The sequence below is a fragment of the Mobula hypostoma genome, chromosome 7, assembly GCF_963921235.1.
Source record: "Mobula hypostoma chromosome 7, sMobHyp1.1, whole genome shotgun sequence".
Classification (NCBI taxonomy): domain Eukaryota; kingdom Metazoa; phylum Chordata; class Chondrichthyes; order Myliobatiformes; family Myliobatidae; genus Mobula; species Mobula hypostoma.
The window spans coordinates 168120941-168142139 of NC_086103.1; the positions used below are offsets into that span (position 1 = coordinate 168120941).

Below are 21199 nucleotides of genomic sequence, written 5' to 3' on the forward strand. Positions count from 1 at the left end.
TATAAACAGGATCAATGAAAGAACAAGTAGAGCATAGAAGACAACAAACTGTGCATATGCAAATATAAATAAATAGCAATAAATAATGAGAGCATGAAATAAGAAGACAAAGAGTCCTCAAAGTGAGATCATTGGTAAGACATTGGAGGAGATTTGGGACATTCGCCCATCGATTCTGCTTCGTGGTTCCAACGTGGCTCATTTATTATCCCTCTCAACCCCACTCTCCTGCCATCTCCCCATAACCTTTGGTGCCCTTACCAATCAAGAACCTCTGCTTTAGTTATACACAATGACTAGGCCTGCACGGCCATCTGCTGCAATGTTCAAAGAAGCAGAAATTGAAGTAAATCAGATAGTAAAGACTGGAGAGTATCAGTTGGCTTAAATCATCTGATTTTATAGGAAGAAAAGGTGAGGGTTGGAAGGCAAGGAATGGACCCTCCAATTTTAAAGGTCACATATTGTAAAGGTCAGTATTTGAGACGGAAATGAAACATTTCAACACTGGAGAGAATGAAGGGGGAGGTAGTGGGATGCATAGGAGGAAAACAAAAAGTGCTGGAGGAATTCGCTGGCTCAGGCAGCCCCTGTGGAGAGAAACGAACAGTCTATGATTCCAGAGTCCTGATAAAAGGATGAAAGGTTTCCCAGGGTTGAAATGTCTAATACCAGAGGAACTGCATTGAAGGTGAGAGGGGGTAGGTTCAAAGGGGATGTGAGGGGTAAGTTTTTTACTCAGACAGTGGTGAATGCCTGAAATGTGCTGCCTGGTATGGTGGCAGAGCTCAGTACATTAGAAGCCTTTAAGAGACATTCAGATGGGCACATGAATGTGAGGAAAATGGAGGGATATGGACATTGTGTGGGTAGGAGGGATTAGTGTTTGGCTGTTTTTGATCTGCTTTTTAGCTGGTTCAGCACAACATTGTGGGCTGACAGGCCTGTTCCTGTGCTGTACTGTTCTATGTTCTATACTTATTCCCCTCCATAGATGCTGCCTGACCTGCTGAGTCCCTCCAGCATTTTGTGTGTGTGTGTGTGTTACCGTGGATTACCAGCACCTGCAGAATCTCCTGTATTTATGATTTGTTGGAGGAGCTCGCCAGGTCAGGCAGCATCTATGGAGGGAAATGAACAGTTGACATTTCAGGCCAAGCCCCTTCATCAGGACATTCGCCCTGAACCTAATTTCACTTGACCTGCTGATTTCCTCAAGCGCCTTTTGTATTGCACCAGGTTCCAGCATCTGGAGTCTCTCGTGTCCTTGGAATGCATAGAAGATCAATAGAAGAAAAAGCTCCCTCTGTCAACTCAGTAATCATTCAGCATAATCTAATTCTGCTAAGATGTGTAAATTTTGTGTTTTTAAAATGCCTCTCCAAAAGCAATCAGATTGAAATTCCTGTGCATTGATGAATAAGTGTTGACTAATTGGTGGTATCTAGCTGGATTGGGTTTATCCTGCACTCTGCATGCACAATGTACCTGGGCAATTTTCCACGTTGTTGTAACTGCACTGAAGACTTGGCCTGAGTTGCAAGTTTTCAGTGCTAGCAGCCAGGATGTTGTCTGGTCCAAAGCTTTCATTTTATCCAGTGCTCCCAGCCACGGAAGTCACAGAGTGAATGACATTGGCCGAAGACCTGCTTCTGTCACAGTGGAGCTCTCAGGAAGAAGCCTGGATGGATCATCCAGTCAGCAGTTCTGGCCCAATAAGCCAGGAGTTTTGTGCCTGATCTTGGTGTTTAAGTGCTGTTTTCCTCAGACAGCTCAACACTGTGTGGGCTTGCTAAACTGATGGTGAATTTCCTCAGTGATATCTTTATTTACTGAACGGTGGCTCCTGAGATGCAGCAAGGGGGTCCATGTTTCTCAGGGTCTCATAGTGTCCTTAATTGTCCGAGGGCAATGTTGTACACTGGGGCACTTTGGTAGCGAGAATTTGTGTTCTGCATATCGAGTATAAGACCATAAGGCATAGAAGCAGAATTAGACCATTCAGCTCATCGGATCTGCTCTAGAATTCAATCGTAGCTGATCTATTTTCTCTCTCAAAATCATTCTCCTCATAACCCTCACTAATCTAGAACCTAATCTATCAACCCCCATTTCAAATGACTTGGCTTTCACAGCCATCTGGCAATTAATTCCACAGACTTACCACCCTCTCACATAAGAACTTGCTCCTCGTCTCTGTATAAGGCTCACACTCTCACAGTGATTACTTCTACCAATGTTATTATGAACAGAGGCATCTGCCACTAAGATCAATGCATTACAGCTGAAGCAGGGTTACCCTGTGTGTTAATTCAGTCACAATGTGCCTCAAACTCAACGTGGCAGAAATGATCAAGGTCAGGACTCGGCCAGCCCAGTCCAGAATCATGCTAGCAAGCCACTTGTGGACATGGACATCGACACCCGTCAACCGGTGTGCATTCTGTACCCTCGTTTCTTCTGATTCTCCTCCTCCTGCTGCAGAAACATTCCTCATCAGCAATTAAACAGTGACCTTAACTTGTGGGTTTCCTCCGGGTGCTCTGGTTTCCTCCCACTTTCCAAAGACACACAGTACGAGTTATGGTTAGTAGGTGTGAGCATGATACGTTGGCACCAGAAGTGCAACGACACTTGTGGGATATCCCCCGGCATATCTCGGACTGTGTTGGCTTTTGACACAAATGACCCATTTCACTGTATGTTTCAGTGTTCATGTGTCAAATAAAGATAATCAGATCTCCAGTCTGTTTTTGTGCTATGTTGATGAGGAATTAGCCAGAGCTACATCATTATTAGCACATTTAAACATTTAATATGGGCAAACATAACACACTGAGTCCCCAGTTCAATGCTAAGATATTGTGTTGATTTAGCACTTTTAATGTACAGGAGAAACATGCCCTTCACTCATAGATATTTAGGAAATAAACACCTTAAGAAGTAGAAAATAAAAAAAAACTTAAGATTCTGAAAGCCAAGAATTACAAACAGCAAACAACATCTGTCCATGGAGAAACAGTGCTAATATTTAAAGTTGAAAACACTTATATTTTCACTCTTCCAGTTTCGATGAGAATCTTTGACCTGAAATGTTAGCCTCATTTCTCAGGTGCAGCTTGGTGTTTCCAGCCTTTTCTGAGGGACCAAAAGCTTAGTTGAAGGGAACAATTTTGAGGAGGTTTTTAAACAAGACAGAAAGTTACAAAAAAAAATTCAAGAGAGGAGGTCCACATAATGCAGGAGAGAGATGAAGCGTGCTTGTTATATTTGAAGGGGTTGTGAATTCAGTAGGACGAGAAATGTCCCTTATTGTGACAGCAGGGGGCAGTATTGCAGCCTTTAGTGTCTTCCGAGGAAAAGAGAAAATATAAGCACAAGAAAGTCGACAGTTGTTGGAAATCCAAAGCGACACACACAAAATGCTGCAGAAACTTAGCAGGTCAGATAGCAACTATAGAAATGAATAAACATTTGATGTTTCTGGCTGACACCCTTTTTCAGTAAACCAATTGGCCTTTAAGGTGTAAGTAGTCCGGGGTAAACTGTAATGGTCAAACAAACAAACATCCTGCTGATAAAACAATTATATGTAAAACTTATATGTAAAAATTGTTTGATAAGGAATGTGCTTTTTAATATTTATTTGTGTGTAAATCCATAAAACTATGGCATAAAAAGAATCTTTAAGAGCAAATAATTAATAATGAAATTCAAACAATAGGAATTCTGCAGATGCTGGAAATTCAAGCAACACACATCAAAGTTGCTGGTGAACGCAGCAGGCAGGCAGCATCTCTAGGAAGAGGTCCTGACGAAGGGTCTCGGCCTGAAACGTCGACTGTACCTCTTCCTAGAGATGCTGCCTGGCCTGCTGCGTTCACCAGCAACTTTAATAATGAAATTCATATGGCCCTATTTCTGTTACAAAATCCTCTTAGCTAATCTTCATAAAAGTTGCTGGTTAATCCTGACGAAGGGTCTCGGCCTGAAACGTCAGTTAGTCCTGACGAAGGGTCTAGGCCTGAAACGTCGACTGCACCTCTTCCTAGAGATGCTGCCTGGCCTGCTGCGTTCACCAGCAACTTTTATGTGTGTTGCTTGAATTTCCAGCATCTGCAGAATTCCTGTTGTTTTAGCTAATCTTCAGCTTGTTTTAATTCTACTGTTGCCTATTTACCCCAGCTGCTATGCCTTTAGTTTTTGTCAAGTGTTAATAACAGTATCATTAATAGAGAGAAGCTTTATGTTCATTATTTTCCCTAAAGAGTATCACAAATATTGTTAACCAACACATAAGAACTTGTGTCTCGTAACTAAATATATTGCTTCATACATCTGCTATTTACACATAAAATGGAGAAACAACTGAACAAAGTGAGTAAGTTTGTAGTTAGAAAATGAACAGGTCAGTCTAATATCTTAAGTACATTAGTACAATGACCATATCAAGCATTTTCTATTTTAATTTCCAGAATGTTCCTTTTATTTCCAATAATTTAAAAAATGTACTTATAAGCTCACAAAAGCCTTTCACAAAGTGTAGCATGATAGACTGGTCCAGAAGGTTTAGAACACCTGAACACAGGGTTCATGGACATAAAATGGATTGTATCTGCTCTATCACCAGTTACCACCAACCGTTGAATACACCTCCAATTTTTCTAATCTACAAAATTTGCAGATGACAACAAAATTGGTGGAATTATGGACGGTGAAGAAGGTTGTCTAAGGATTGGACATTGGTAATGTAAAATGCTGCATGTCCGTTTCCTTGTTCATTGGTGAGACAGACAGTAGGGGAGCTGCATGGTCTCATTGTAGCGAGGACTAGGCCTCAAGCCGCTGGCTTGCCTGTTGCAGCAGTCCAAGAGGAGAAACACCAGAGGTGGTGTAGTGTGGCGTCCTCGCTAGGTTGAGAGCTGGTCACTCCCGTCGGTGCTGCCCTCCTGTTTTTGCTCGGTGGAAGAGAAGCTAGATTGTGTGCGTGTGTGCAAGCATGCCTTCATCTGTGGACTGCTGAAAACTGTTTGTTTTTGCCAATAACACCCATGAACCATCAATTCATAAGACAAGTCACTCGGGGGCTTGGCCTATACCATATCTATTTTTCGTGTGTGACTGTATGTTTGCTGCTATCATAATGATATGTGCTATTTGTGCCTTGTGCTGTGTGCGACTGGTGTTACTGTGTTTTGCACCTTGTCTCCAGGGGAAAGCTGTTTCATTTTGCTGTAATCATGGATATTCATGTATGGTTGCATGATAATTGAACTTGAATTTAGATTGTAGTTTGACTGGGAAAGTGGGCAAGGTAATAATACTAGATTAAGTTTAACTCCGATCGCTAAATTTGGATGGGTACATGGGTGAGAGGGTTTGGAGGGTGATGGTCTGGGTGCACATCGATGGGACTTGGTAGAGTAATAATTTGGCACTGACCAGATGGGCTGTTTCTGTGCTGTAGTGTTCTATGACCCCATGAGTCTAAATGCAAAGTGAAGCCTTTGGGAAGCTAAACCAGGCCAGGACATACATATTGGGGTGTGCTGTTAAACAGAGAGACCTCGGGTGACTTGGTTGCCGTGTGTGCCACGGCACTGGTGTCTGGTTCCTGGAAAGGGGCTTTCCTTTGTCCTCAAAATGAGTTCCTTTGTCTCCAGGCACTCATTTTGACACCGAGGCCATGACCTGTGCTGAAGAACCATGGGGAAAGAGTACCGCAGATACAGGAGGGCTCACATGCACACTTAGCTAAGTACCTGTTTGTTGAATGTTTAGCTTTGTAGTTGTGTAACTTGGGGAGACTAAATGAGGTTTCTGGTGAGTTTGAAGTGTTACTGAATGTAGTTTATGTAACTTAGGGCAGCTTCAATGTTTGATCGAATGTTTTACTGTTTATAAATAAATGTATAATGTGCTTATTCATAATCAGTGTCTTCTGTCTCACTTACAAAAGCCAGTGAACATGCCTCCTCGTTACAACCACTACCTCTGGGAGCACATTCCATGTGTGTTAAAAAAACCTCCCTCTGAAATCCCCCTACACATTCCTTTCATCACCTTAAAATTATGCTCTCTCATATTAGCTATTTCTGCCCCTGAAAAAAAGCCACAGCCCCATCTATCAATGCCTCACATTTTATCAGGTCACCTCTTATTCTCCCCATGGTTTTCATCAGTTTTACTATAATAATGCTGCAGTATTTTACAGTGCCTTGAAAAATATTCAGCCCCCACAACTACTTTCACATTTTACTGGCTCATTTTCTAAATTTAAAATACTGTATATTGAAGTCGGATTTTTTGAGCTAATCTACAAAACATTGTGCATCATGTCGAATCAAAAGAAAAATTCCAAAATCTGTCAACAGTTTAGTAACAATTAAAAACAAAAATTGTGAGGCTGAAAAAGTATTCATCCCCTTTGTAATTACTACATTAACTTCTCTCAGGCACAATATTGTATAATACCTTACCAATTTGTTGATGTAGAAAATTGGAGGATCGCCTGTTTTCAATTAATTCATAAGAATAAATACCCCATCTCTTTCTAAGGTCCAACAGTATGGTAGATTTTGAACAGACCAAACCAAAATTAAGACTAAAGTCAGGTCAGGGAAATGATAATAGAGAAGCACAAATAAGGGGAAGGGTACAAGACCGTCTCAAAGGCACTGAACATACCTTGAAACTCAGTGCAGTCCATCGTGAAAATGTGGAAAAAATATGGAACCACAGCCCACTGTCAAAGTCAGGCCACCCCTCTAAACTTAGTTGCTGGAGAATAATGACACTTGTAAGAGAGGCTACTGTAACAGCAACAGTCACTCTGAATGAGCTGCAGAAGTCAGTGACTGCAACTGCAGATGATGTTCATGGTTCGACAATCTCTGAGGCCTTGCACAAAAAGGGTACTTATGGAAGAGTGGCAAGGGAAAAAAAAGCAAATCCTTGTCTTAAAAAAAAGCATATCCTTGCCAGTAAAGACTTTGCAAAGCATCACTTAGAAGATACTGGAAAGATATGGAGGAGGTTCTTGTGGTTGGGTGAGACTAAAGTGGAATTTTTTGGCCTCAACACTCAGCGGTACATGTGGCATAAATTTAATACTGTGCATCAGCCAGGTAACATCATTACTACTGTAAAGTATGGTGGATGTAGCATCATGCTATGGGGATGCTTTTCAGCAGCAGGGACTGGAAATCTGGTTAGGATTGATGAAAAGATGAATGTTGCTAAATGCAGAGAGATCCTGGATAAAAACCTGCCAACCTCTGCCAGGAAGCTTCAACTGGGGAGGAAGTTTCAGCAGGTCAACGACCCAAAGCACACTACGAGAGCAACCTTGGACTTGCTTCAAATGAAGAAAATTGATGTCCTTGAGTGGCCCAGTCAGAGTCCTGACTTTAACCCGATTGAACATCTCTGACAAGACCTCAAGATCGCTGTGCACTGCCACCCCCCAACTAGCCTGGCACAACTTGAGCAACTTTGTATGGAGGAATGGACAAATCTTGCAAAGTTAATAGAGACTTGTTCAAAAAGACTACAGGCTGTAATATCTGCGAGAGGAGGTTCAACTAAGTACAGAGCAAAGGGGGATGATTACTTTTGAGCAACTGACATTTCAGATTTTGATTTTTTTAGATTTTCGTGCTTTACAATTTTCCCTGTTTTGGGTCTCTACTGTGAAAAAAAAAGGAACACATGATTCACAAATAAAAATTCTCAGTTAAATTGATCAAAATCCCTGGTTGGGAATTGTTGATAATAATTCATGCTGGAAATGTAAAAATGAGGTGGGCACATATTTTCACATGATTTCAGAGTGTTCCATGGTTCGTCCGTTTTGGTGTAAAATTCTTGATTTGTTGGGGAATTGGTTGGGTTCCACACTGCCCTTGTGCCCATGGCTTTGTCTCCTGGGTGATAGGACAATCATACCTAATGTAAACAATGACAAGTTTACTATTTTAAAGGTGGGTCTCATCACAGCTGCAAGAATTATATTGCAAAACTGGAAAAAACCCAGATGTCCCACTGTGAAGGAATGGACTGAGGAAATGATTAAGATTTCATCATATGAACACATGTTGGGAAGAATTAACAGTGAGGGAAAAGTGCAAGACACATGGGATCTATTTTGGTTGTATGTTAATTTAAACTTAAATTAGAACTTCTTTCTGTTTCTAAGTTTTATTTGTTTTCCTGTCATGGGATGGCTGAGTTAAAGGCATCCATTAGTCTTGCGAGACCATGGATCTGCGCCTGGAAAATCTTCACTCCCCTGGGCAAGGTTGTATGGAAGACCAGCAGTTGCCCATGCTGCAAGTCTCCCCTCTCCACGACACTTATGTTGTCCAAGGAAAGGGCATTAGGACCCATACAGCTTGGCACCGGTGTCGTCGCAGAGCAATGTGTGATTAAGTGCCTTGCACAAAGACACAACGCGCTGCCTCGGCTGGGGCTCAGATCGCTAGTCGAATGCCTTAACCACTTGGCCACGTGTGGGATGGCTGTGTAAATATGCTGTACTCTACCTACTCTATGATATGTTGTGCTACTTTGTAAAATAAGAATAAATGATAATAAAATTTTGAATTACAAAATCCCTGGTTGTAATGTCCATTCATGTGAACAAAGGGCTGGGGCTAAATACTTATTTTACAAAGCACTGTTAAATAACTTTTTTTCACCGTTACATGTTAAACATAGATTAAGCAGGTCACTCTGATAATACGGAGTGAATCAGAAGAGTGGATGTTCAAGTCTATTTACTATTGGTAAATATGTGAATTCAGCCCATCAGCCTCCTTCACAGCCACTCTTCTGTGTCAGATGCTCACAGGTTAGGCTCCTTTAACTCTGCTCATTAGTTAGGTCTACTTAACACTGTTCTAGAAATGTGGTCAACTAGAGGCATGGAAGATTTAATTGAATTTATTGCATAGAATTAATGAGAGAAATGTTTTATAAGTGTAAAACCAATTAACAGCAGCAAAATGTAACTCAACTTTAGAACAAACATTGTTTAGGATTCTTTTTGCTGTAAATGCGGTTTAATTCTGAATAATGGTGTGTTTTTATCACAAAGAAAGAGATTGATAGTGGATTGGTATGTCTTTTTTTTTAAAGTTTCACATTTTTTAAATACATTGAGAAGTAGATTCTAACTTCTACTGTAAAGATATCTGAAAAATGAAAGCTTTATTTGTTAATTCTTCAAATTATATCAAGTGCAAATACACTTGGTTTATTCCACTTAAAATAAGCAAATAATGAAAATATAGTTAGAATTAACCTATTTCCAAGAATGTAGAAAAAGACAAGGTTACAATAGTAATGAATAAAACACATGTTTTCTTATTGTCTCCCTGATATAACACTGCACATCACTTTCTGTTATCGTATACGATAACGTAAGAGGATTTATAAGAATATCTACTCATTATCTGTGCTTTGTAATCTTTCTGAAAAGCCCTCTTGGTTTTTCCAAAACAAAGTTTAGGTGTCACCTACAGTCTAAATTTTTATATACAATGACTTTTCTTGTCTCCTGTTTAGCTTTTAAAGTTTGTTTTTTAAAACCATCCAACCCTGAGGGAGACCGCTGAGTCCATTGTTCCTCTGGCAGCTCTTTGAATGATCATATCCTTCTCATTTCATTTTACATCCTCAGCATTTATACAAATCTTGTACTATAACCGTTAGTACAGTGCAAATTAGTGCTATAACTCTTTTTTATTGCTAGCCATCTTACCCAATGCATTACAGACCATAATAACTCATAATATTTTATCTAATTCCCCACTAGGTCATAAACTTATGTCTTCTATTTATTGACTCGCCCTCCCCCCTCCTGCCCCCAGTAATGGAAATATATTCTTCTATTTACTTTATCAAAACTCTTCATTCTAAACAGAAATGGTTTGTTAAAACTCGATTTGGTGAAAACTAACAAGAATTCAACCAGTTTTAAAAACTCTTTCTAAATCATTTACTTCAGTTTATTTTTCTTATATGTAAGTTTTTTTCCATCACTGAGACTAGAAAGCGCACCATATCTGATCCTTGGGAGAATGGAAATTTGCAATAAATAATGGTACCTGTGTACCACAGCATTGCAATGTTACACTCCTTTGAAAGAATAACTGCTATTCATTAAACTACCCTATTTTTCCCTCACCATTAGAACTCAGAAGCATTTTGTGTTCTGAGCTATCGTCAGTCGCTGTACTCACCCAGGCTGAGTTGGAAGTACAGATGGATGTTGCAAGATTCCATTGTTTCAGCTCCGAGTAGAATCACGGTCAGAGTTCAAAAACCTGATTTTTCCTCAATGCACCAGAGTTAAAACATCCCTCACAGCCAGAAGGCACAGGGTCCTGATTTCTGTCCATAAATGGTAAAACAAAATGCCAAAGAGACGCAGGTCCGATTCATTTTAGCATGTATCCTGAACTGCTGATGTGAGCACTTACCCAAATTCTCAGAAATATGTTGCTCTGTCTAATGGAACAGATGAAAGAGGAAAATGGTAAAATATGGCACATTTTGATTTGCCCAATGGGGAAAATAAAGAACAATTTACAGTGTCCTTACTCTAGCCAAATGGAATAGTTGGCAATTTTTGCAGTGGTAGTAAAATCAGGAACACCCAGGTTAAAGAGAAGGTGAAAAAGATACAGTTCGATTGTTCTAACGTTGTAGCTTTGTTTAAATCACAAATACTAAAATGTCCAGTACACGAATGCATGTCATCCACAATAACCATTCTTCTCCCTTGTCGAAATGACCAATTGAAACTAACGAATATTAACCTTTGAGGTATTAGCAAATATGAGAAGAGCAAGAAAGAATGCATGGATAAAACTAGGAGGTTTACCAGAAGATTAAAACATTGTGTAAGAAACAAATCAACATCAACATCGGTTCAAAAAAAAACAGACAAAAATACACAATCTTATATTTCAAATCAATTTGAAAGAAACTCCCACTTAATCCAAGGATCCAAGTGCAAATCCAAGGATGTGTAGGCAAAATAAAATGGAACGCCGTAAACTGCTTCTTGAAGAGAAAACTGTAAAAATGACATGATCACAATTTTCAAGTGGTAGTTTTGCTTCCTTAATGATCAAAAAACTGCAAATTTTGTGGTGCTTGGTCTCCATCTGCAGCATGAACATACTGTCAGTGAGACATCTTTGAAATGAAATTTGCATTTAAAAGAGCTCCCGTAACTGATTGGTATGTTACCAGCCATGCCAATTCACCTGAGCATACTTTGACCAACACTGTCATAGTGTTGGCTAGATTTGGATCAGGAGGAGGAAACTGGAGGCCCATGAGCCGGTCCTCATTGGGAGATCAGAAGTGGAGAGGGTCAGCAACTTTAAATTCCTCGGCATTATCATTTCAGAAGGTCTGTCCTGGGCCCAGCACATAAGTGCAATTACGAAGAAAGCTTGGCAGCACCTTGACTTCCTCAAAGATTTGCAAAGGTGCAGCATGACATCTAAAACTTTGACAAAATTCTACAGTTGTGTGGTAGAGAGTATATTGTCTGGCTGCATCACAGCCTGGTATGGAAACACCAATGCATTTGAAAAGAAAATGCTTACAAGAAATAATGGATATCACCCAGTCCATCATGGGTAAAGCCCTCATCACCATTGAGCACATCTACATGCAGCACTGTCACAAAAAAGCAGCATCCATTATCAGGGACCCCACCACCTAGGCCATGCTCTCCTCTCACTGCTGCCATCAGGAAGAAGGTACAGGAACCTCAGGGCTCACACTACCACTTTCAGGAACAGTTATTACCCCTCAGCCATCAGGTTCTTGAACCAGGGAGGATAACTTCACTCAACTTCACTTGCCCCATGGCTGAATTGTTCCCACAACCTATATGGACTCACTTTCAAAGACACTTCATCTCGTGCTCTCAATATTTATTGTATTTTTATTATTATTATTATTATCATTACTTTTTTCTTTTGTATTTGCACATTGGTTCTTTGTCCACCTTGGTGGGTGCGGTCTTTCATTGATTCTATTATGGTTCTTGGATCTACTGAGTATGCCCGCAAGAAAACAAATCTCAGGGCTGTATATAATGACATATATGCACTTTGATAATAAATTTACTTTGAACACTTTGACCAAGTATAGTGTACGTACTTAATTTCCTCAGGATGCTGTTCAAACAGCTCTACCTATTTCTCCACAAGGAGCTGATATTTGTTTTGTCGAATTATTTCGGAAAATTTCCTTTTACATTTGGCAGAGTTATTTTTTGTAAACAAGACTAGAGATAAATTCCCAAAAGCCTCATTTGGATAAAGGCAGCGTGTGTTTTATAAATAATCAATGAGACAGTTTGCACCTTGCTTGTCTTCTAGAGATTGGGTGGGAAAGGTAGACTACCTATTAAAATGGCTAGAAAATTTTGGCATGCCCCAATTGATCTTTACCGATTTTTATCAATGCACCATAGAAAGCACATGACCAAAAGAAACCACAGAGAGCCATGAAGTAGCTCAGCACATCAAGGAAACTAGCCACCCTTCCATGGACTCTGTTTACATTGCTCACTGCCTCAGTAAAGCAGCCAGCATAATCAAAGATCCCACTCACCCCAGACATTCTCTCTTCTCCCCTCTTCCATCAGGCAGAAGATTTAAAGCCTGAAAATGTGTACAACCAGGTCCAAGGACAGCTTCTACCCCACTGTTATATGACAATAAAATGGCTGTGTAATACAATAAGTTGGACTATTGACTGCACAATCTACCTCATATGATCTTGCACCTTATTGTCTACCTGCACTGCATTTTTCTGTATTTGTCACACTCAGCAGCAACTTTTATGTGTGTTGCTTGAATTTCCAGCATCTGCAGAATTCCTGTTGTTTGCTATTCTGCTCATTATTGTTTTAACCTGTGCTACCTCAATGCACTGTGTAAAAACAGTATGCAAGTCAAGCTTTTCACTGCATCTCAGTACTTGTGACAATAATAAACCAATTATTATTTGTGGCTTTGATCGCGTGGCTATCCAGAATTTTTTTCCCAGGGCTGAAATGATTAACGTGAGGGACATAGTTTTAAGGTGCTTGGATGTGGGTACAGAGGGGATGTCAGGGGTAAGTTTTTCTCACAGAGAGTGGTGGGTGCGTAGAATGCATTGCTGGTGATGGGGAGGGAGGCGGATACAACAGGTCTTTTAAGAGACTCTTAGATAGGAACATGGAGCTTAGAAAAATAGAAGGCTATGCAGTAGGGAAATCCTAGGCAGTTTCCAGAGCAGGTTGCACGATCAGCACAACATTGTGGGCCAAAGAGCCTGTAATGTGCTGTAGATTTCTATGTTCTATGTTCAAAACCAACTTCAGTTCCAGTTATGAGGAACCTTTTTCATGTAAACAAAAAGAAACTATTTCCTCAAGCAGAGGGTCAAAAACCAATGGACATAGATTTAAACTAATTGGTAGAAGAATTGGAGGGAGGGGAATAAATTTCTTTATATTCACGGAGGATGGTACAGGTTCAGAGCTCACTTCCTGAAAGTCTGGTAGAGGCAGAAACCCGAAGCACATCTAAAAAGTACTTGACCCACAGGGCTAGAGTCCAAGCACTGGGCTGTATCTTTTGGTTTCATGGTTTTATATGCTTGAAGCGTGCTTTCAGCCAGTTGCATGTACTTTGGTGCTCTGTAGATGCCAAGAAAAATTTGAACAACTTCCTTGATTGCCTTCCATGTGATTTTCTCCTGTCCCAGTAAAAATTCTTCAAATTGCCTGTCATTGATGACCTGTTTGATTTGTGGACCAACAAAAATGCTTTCCTTAATCTTGGCATCAGTTATTCTGGGAAGCATCTGTCTCAAATATCAAAATCCTTCATAGAAATTTTTGTGCCTGGTGATAGCAAATTCCATCCTTACAGTCCTGAACCCAATAATTATTACTAAAACCTGTCCTGCCATGCAGCAGCCATGCTGCCTAAGCATGCCCAAGCATTTCTGGTTAAGATAGGAAACTTTCCAGCTTACATTGTAGGCGACATTTTAATTGACTTGAATTATGAATTGAAATAATAAACATAAGTTTATTAAAAATGGTGCGCGATAGGGAAATTTCATGGTGATTTTCATGATCAGTAGCCCAAAGTTCATAAGATACACCTAAAGGTATTCAGGAAACAAAATCTTTGTTGTCCAATGTAATTAGTCAGAATCTCCTGCTGCTTCTGTTTGAAATTGAAAGTTAGCTCTCATTCAACCATATCTCACTTTGTACAAACAACAGATAGGAGTAGAGGTCATGAAATCACCGGTCAAACATACCAGCAGGGGAAGCCATTACACCAATCCTGTGACTTTACACAGATCCTTATTCCCCTGAACATAAGAGAATGAGGGATATTTTGATAGAGGTCTACAAAACTATAAGGGGTATGGATAGAGGAAATGTAAGTAGGCTTTTTCCTCCAAGGTTGGGTGAGATGAGAGCTGGAGATCATGAGTTAAGGGTAAAAGGTGAACTGTTAAAGGGGAAGATGAGGGGAAAATGAAGATAATGCCTGACGGAAAAGAGAAGGGAGAATATATATAAGGTAGATCTTTTAAAATGGCTTCCTTCTGTGGCACAACTTGAAAATTTTTCTATGAACCTCAAAATGGTGATTGTTGGCTTTCTTCTTGACCTGCTGCAGATTGTGTGGTGAAAGTTCGCCATTAATTTCAGTTCCAGATATCCATCCCAACAATGAAGGCAATACACTCAACACACATCAAAGTTGCTGGTGAACGCAGCAGGTCAGGCAGCATCTCTAGGAAGAGGTACAGTCGACGTTTCGGGCTGAGACCATTCATAAGGACTAACTGAAGGAAGAGCTAGCAGCTCCTCCAATACCGCCAAACGATATCAGCTTTACTCGACTCCTTCAGGTTCGGTACTTTAGTAATGTCTTCACTCTCCAATACTACTGAAAAGGTACACCAAGAAATCTGGCAGCTATTGGTGAAACTGCTGGCACAACACTCCTGTACCGTACAATGGGAAGTAAAGCTCTGATTTAAACAAACTGCGTCATGGGACGAATACGCAGCATAGCGGGAGGATCTGACTGATGATTTAAACTGAAAACCTAACTGCGTCACCAGGGGTCTCCCTTTTATACCCCTGGTGAACATGTCATCACGTGATCTCACATCAGCAGGAAAATTACATCATGTGACCTCCACAAAACCATTACATCATACTCATCAGCTACTCAATTACATCATGGTCATAACACAGTCACAAGATATCCATGAGGTATTGAACATGTGTATAATTAAGTTTAAGGCAGAATTGATTGAGGTGGGTACAATGGTATTATTACGAAGTGGCAAATGTGGTATCAATTGTAACTCAGGAGAAATTTCATTCTATTTATTTATTTATTCATTTGTTTATCTACCTATCTATTGTACAGAGGAGAAAAGATCCCTCCCGTCCTTCGAGCCACACCACCCAGCAATCCCTGATTTAACCCTAGCCTAATCATGGGACAATTCACAAAGTCCAATTAACCCACAAACTGGTACAACTTTGGACGGTGGGAGGAAACTGGAGCACCTGGAGAAAACCCACATGGTCACGGGGAGAACGTACATACTCCTTACGGCCAGCGGTGTGAATTGAACCCGAGTCGCTCGTACTACAGAGCATTCAGCTAATCACCACGCTACCTTGTGCTTAGTTTCAGCTGGCACATGGATGGAAGAGTACAGAGTGATATGGTCCGAGTGCAGGTCAGTAGGACAAGGCAGAAGATCAGGCTAGCATGGACTCAATGGGCCAAAAGGCCTGTTTCTAGCTGTAGTACTCTATGCCTCTAAATACTTGCATAGGGGTACTTGAGGGTGCGTGTTGGGAAGGGCCAGGAAGCATATGGGAATGCAGGAAATTGAGATTAGCTGGGTGGGCACCGTGGTCAGCATCGACTCGATGGGCCAAAGGGCTATGCTGTTATGCTCTATTACTCTGTTACTCTAAGGCAATAAAGACAGAGCCAGTCAAATAACATCAATGAATAAACAATGTTTCTGAATTTATTTTCCTAATTCCCCAGCATCTGTGATGTTTTTTCTTTTTAATGACACTGAAGTTTAAAATTGAGTCTTTTCACCTCAGCAGCCTGGGACTTCCTCCCTGCTCTTCGACCATTATATCAGACAGTATCCTTGTTCACTGCAAGAGAAGCCCGATGAATCACGCTGCCCAGCGACCCACCTACTTAACCCTAGCCTCATCACAAGGCAATCTACATTGACCGATTAACCTACTCACCAGTACGTCTTTGGAAAGTGGAAGGAAACCGGAGCACCCGGAGGAAACCCACGCAGTCACGGGAAGGATGTGCAAACTTCTTGGAGACCATGTCGGAACTAGACTCCGAACTCGGATGTCCCGAGCTATAATATTATCATATTAACCAGTACTGTACAAAGGATAACATTTGAACAGAACACGTTGTTGAAAAACTTCAAATATATCCGGCTCAATTTTAATTAGTAAAGACATCACAAATGGATATTAAAGCTTTATTGTTTTTTATCTGTCCCTGTTTTTAAACAGAATTAAAATTACTCTTGTAGCCCTCGGTAAGCCTCAGGTTTGCTCAGCTCACTTCTGTCCAGAGGGAGCAGCCTTCGGCCCGGTCAAACTGGGTAGTCAAGTTTGTGTGGATGCTGTGTGATGTCCACCCGACCAAATAGCAGATAATACACCATATGCGATTAACTGATTACACTTTATAGATCTTACTGGAACTATGTAATTAGTAGGGATAAAATATAAAAGGTAGTAAAAGGCGCCAAGCTTATCAAAGTTCAACCACTTCGTGCACACAGTTGAGCTCAATTAACAGTTTTCTTTCTACCATTCGATCCCCTCCGACCCCCTTGACCCACCGCCTGGTGCCAACCACGGTGGTCGACCAGATGCTCCACACGAGTCTGTCTTCATCTGTTCTCCTCGCCGAAGACCCTGGGCCTCGGACTGCGGCTTGGGGTACGCCCCGCCGCCCAGCTTACAGTATTGAGTCTCCTCTCTCTGTCCCCATGGCGCCTTCGGCCACAAAGCCCGCAAAAAACAATAGCTTACAGACACACAAGAAAGAATGACATCTATCCCAATGGATTCGTTCATTCTCTAATCAATAATATAACCCAAACAAGCAGAGAGAGAGAGAGAACTCCATACATCGCAGTTAGTATTACAGAAAAGCCATTTTTATTATAACATGACAAAGAAGCCATTTTGTTAGCCTTCGCAGTAACATAATAGAACAAACCCCTTACACTCTCAGTATACTGTGCCTGTTAATATAATTAATAAAATTACCAGCAATGCTATTTGCATTAATACTTAACGGATGGATCTTAAAACATTATGTTTTGTTTTATAAACATGAGAAAATCTGCAGCTTGCTGGAAATCCAAAGCAACACACAAAATATTCTGGAAGAATTCAGCAGGTCGGGCATCATCTCTGAGAAAGAGTAAACACTTCAACATTTCGGGCTGAGACCTCTCAACAGGACTGGAAAGGAAGAGCAGTCAGAGTAGGAAGGTGGGAGGAGGGGAGGAAGAAGTACAAGGTGGTGGGTGACAGGTGAAACCGGGAGGGGGTGAAGTAAAGAGCTGGGAAGTTGATAGATGAAAGAGCTAAAGGGCTGGAGAAGGGGGAATCTGAAAGGAGAGGGTGGAAGGCCATGGAAGAAAGGGAAGGAGAAAGGAACACCAGAGGGAGATGATGGGCAGAGAAGGAAATGAGGTTCTTTGTTTTGTTCAAAGGGCTACAAAAACACCACAGATCTTGACATTTATTCATCATTACATCATAGATTTAAGAAATTACAGTTCAAATCGCATAAACTTTCCAATTAGAAACAGCCCATTTAATGTGTGTTCATCGAGACCAAAATGGTTTCCTTTATTATACCCATCAGTTTAATATCATTCCTCAGTTTCCTTCCCAATCCTGTAATTTCTAATGTAGTCTAATCTCACTTTCCTCATCCCGGCCCTGAGGCATTCCACCCAGTCACTTTACTCTCTCTGGCCGTTTCTCCTTGAGTAAACAACCCAGCCCTTTTCACTTCACCAAGATTTAAATTCAAATTAATCCCTGAGATTTATTTCTATATACTGCTGAGTGATTTGTTCCATTGCAAGGGTCAGTGTAGGAAGGTTAGGTGATCCTTACCCCAGCTGTGGTCAAGGAGCTAGCCTGAATCCACTGGGTCTCAGGCCTCGGTGTTTGAAAGAGAGGACTCCTGGCTCTCTGCTTGCTCAGAGCTGGATATGGGAGTTATCAGGCGTTCCTGTTCCACAGCCTGGTACCCACGTTTCCTCCAGCGCTTCCTGGCATAGAAGGTGAGGCTGACTATGCCAATCAAGGCCAGAGTGATGGTAATGGAGATGCCCACCACCACCCCGGGTCCTCTGGAGTGACCGGTGTCAAACAAGTTGCGGGCATCCGAGATGGGGACCACTCTCCACATATTGGTGGCTGTGTCCTTCACCCAAGGCTCCTGGTACTCGGTCATGACCAGCACCGTATTGGTGGAGCCAGTGGTGAGCAGAGGAAGGTGCAAGAACGGGGGCAGGTTGATGGGGGTCAGGTTGAGATTATTAAAGGAGCTGGACTTCACACAGTACAGGATCTGGCAGCTGTCACTGATACTAGCCAGGTGCTGGCTGTAACCTTCTGGACAGCGCTTGGGATAAGCAGTGGCCCTGTCCGGGTTCTGAGCCGGCTCAGCCAGCGGGTTGCCTGCCTCACAGCTGAAGAAGCCGCCAAAGGGCAGCGAGTAGCGGAGGCCCATCTCATAGTCCTCACTCACACAGACCTGCAGCTGCTGGAAGAGCCGCAGGGGGTAGAAGGCCGCGGGGCACGAGTGTCCCTGGGTCACCGGGTTGCTGGACTTGGAGCTGTAGAGGCTGCTAAAGAGGTAGCCGCTGTTCTGGGGCACAGTGGTGCCGGGCATCGCTGCGCACCAGTACGACTCAAAGCGGGCCCTGTTCACGTAATAAACATCACCACACACATCCTTGCAGCAGCTCCCTACAACCCAACAGGATTGGCAGTGCTGGTGACACTCGTACGGCTGAGACCCTCCTCCCTTTGACCCGAGTGCAGATGAATGGCCGAGTAACCAGGAGGGCAGCTGAAAGCCCCCGTCAGCGGGTTCTTCTGGGCCAGGGACTGACACAGTGACTCAGCGTCTGGTCCTGACACAGGGGTACACTCCTGGTAGACACCGCCAAAGGTGAAATTGGTGCCTACCCCCTTACAGGAGCCCCCTTACGTCGACGTTGGCCTGGAAATTGAAGTTGGTTGACTTGATATCCACACAGCCCGGGTGGACGTTAACGGTGTAGTAGAGATTGATGGCCCTCTTGATAGCCCGGGAGAGCTTGGTCACTGTGGGTTTCGGCAGCTCGGGTAGGTTGGCTGGGGTGACAAAGAAATTGAGGGGCTGCCCGCTCCTGTTGATGGCCACCAGCTGGTTGGTGATTTCCTGCTGCCACTCCTGCAGGGTGATTCGAGGGTAAAAGGGCATTCCGCCATTACTCTCAATCCTGAGTGCATCCTGTTGCCCACGTAGTACCTGGTGAACTGATCGGTGCTCTCCTCGTGACTGTTCAAGTTCAGGCTCAGGTTTGCGCCCACGTTCACCGTGTGGAAGAAGGTGACTCCTGCCGAAGCAGTGATGCTCGACCTCTGGCTCCAGTTGTCCGACACAAAGCTGGACTTGACCTGGTCCACCTGCACCAGGCTAGCGCCGGCATCCACACCAGTCAGGACATGGGTCCCATAGTTAAGAACAAGTAACTGGGCATAGTAATCAGCAGCCCTGGTCTGGTTGTTCTCAATGTGGTTGGCAATCTCAATCAGCTGCTGCTTGAAGCCCGCATCCAGCTTGAAGTTGGGTATGGATTTGACGTGGTAAATTAAATTCCTCACCTGGATTATGACGGTTATGCTGCTGTCCCGCACCTGAGCAGTCTTGATCCTCTCAAAACTGGTGGAGAATTTTGCATTCAGGATAGAGAGGAAGGACACCTCAGAGTTGACCGAGGCACTGGTGGTGCTTTTGTAATCCATCCAGCTGTTCATCATATCTGACACAATATCCAATCTGGTCTGCTGCCAGGGTACCACGTAGACCTGGTCTGGGATAAAGTATTCCCCATCCTCACTGGTCTTGCACTGTGAGTAGGTGATGTTCATTACTCGACCTTGGTCGAGGTTCCGCAGGTTGTCCCAGCCTCCTCCAGGCAGAACCTCAAGAGCTGTCAAGCTTTGCTGTTTCCTACAGTTTGACAAACCATCTCCACTTGGCTCTCGAAGGCTGTTGTCTGTTGCCCTCACTGAGAGAACGCAAAGAAACGCATGGGCCAAAGCCAGAGATTTCTTTAAGGATTGCATCATAGAAATATAGAAACATAGAAAATAGGTGCAGGAGTAGGCCATTCGGCCCTTCAAGACTGCACCGCTATTCAGTATGATCATGGCTGATCATCCAACTCAGAACGCTGTACCAACCTTCCCTCCATACCCCCCCCCCGATCCCTTTAGCCACAGGGGCCATATCTAACTCCCTCTTAAACATAGCCAATTAACTGGCCTCAACTGTTTCCTGTGGCAGAAAATTCCAAGACTCACCACTCTCAGTGTGAAGAAGTTTTTCCTAATCTCGGTCCTAAAATGCTTCCCCTTTATCCTCAACCTGTGACCCCTCGTTCTGGACTTCCCCAACATCGGGAACAATCTTCCTGCATCTAGCCTATCCAATCCCTTTAGGATTTTATATGTTTCAATAAGATTCCCCCTCAATCTTATAAGCCTAGCCGATCCAGTCCTTCATCATATGGAAGTCCTGCCATCCCAGGAATCAATCTGGTGAACCTTCTTTGTACTCCCTCTATGGCAAGAATGTCTTTCCTCAGATTAGGGGACTAAAACTGCACACAATACTCCAGGTGCGGTCTCACCAAGGCCTTGTACAACTCCAGTAGTACCTCCTTGCTCCTGTACTCGAATCCTCTTGCTATGAATGCCAGCATACCATTCGCCTTTTTCACCGTCTGCTGTACCTGTATGCCCACTTTCAATGATTGGTGTATAATGACACCC

At 42.5% G+C, this 21199-nt stretch overlaps 1 protein-coding gene across 1 annotated transcript; it reads right to left on the reverse strand.

The window, feature by feature from the left end:
* Positions 1 to 18112: 18112 nt before the first annotated feature.
* LOC134349080 (macrophage-expressed gene 1 protein-like) lies at positions 18113 to 20491 on the reverse strand. The gene is given in 4 exon segments (XM_063052934.1): positions 18113 to 19165; positions 19168 to 19363; positions 19365 to 19645; positions 19648 to 20491. Coding segments are annotated over 4 exon segments (2184 nt in total). The 3' UTR covers positions 18113 to 18302.
* Between the last annotated feature and the right edge of the window lie 708 nt (positions 20492 to 21199).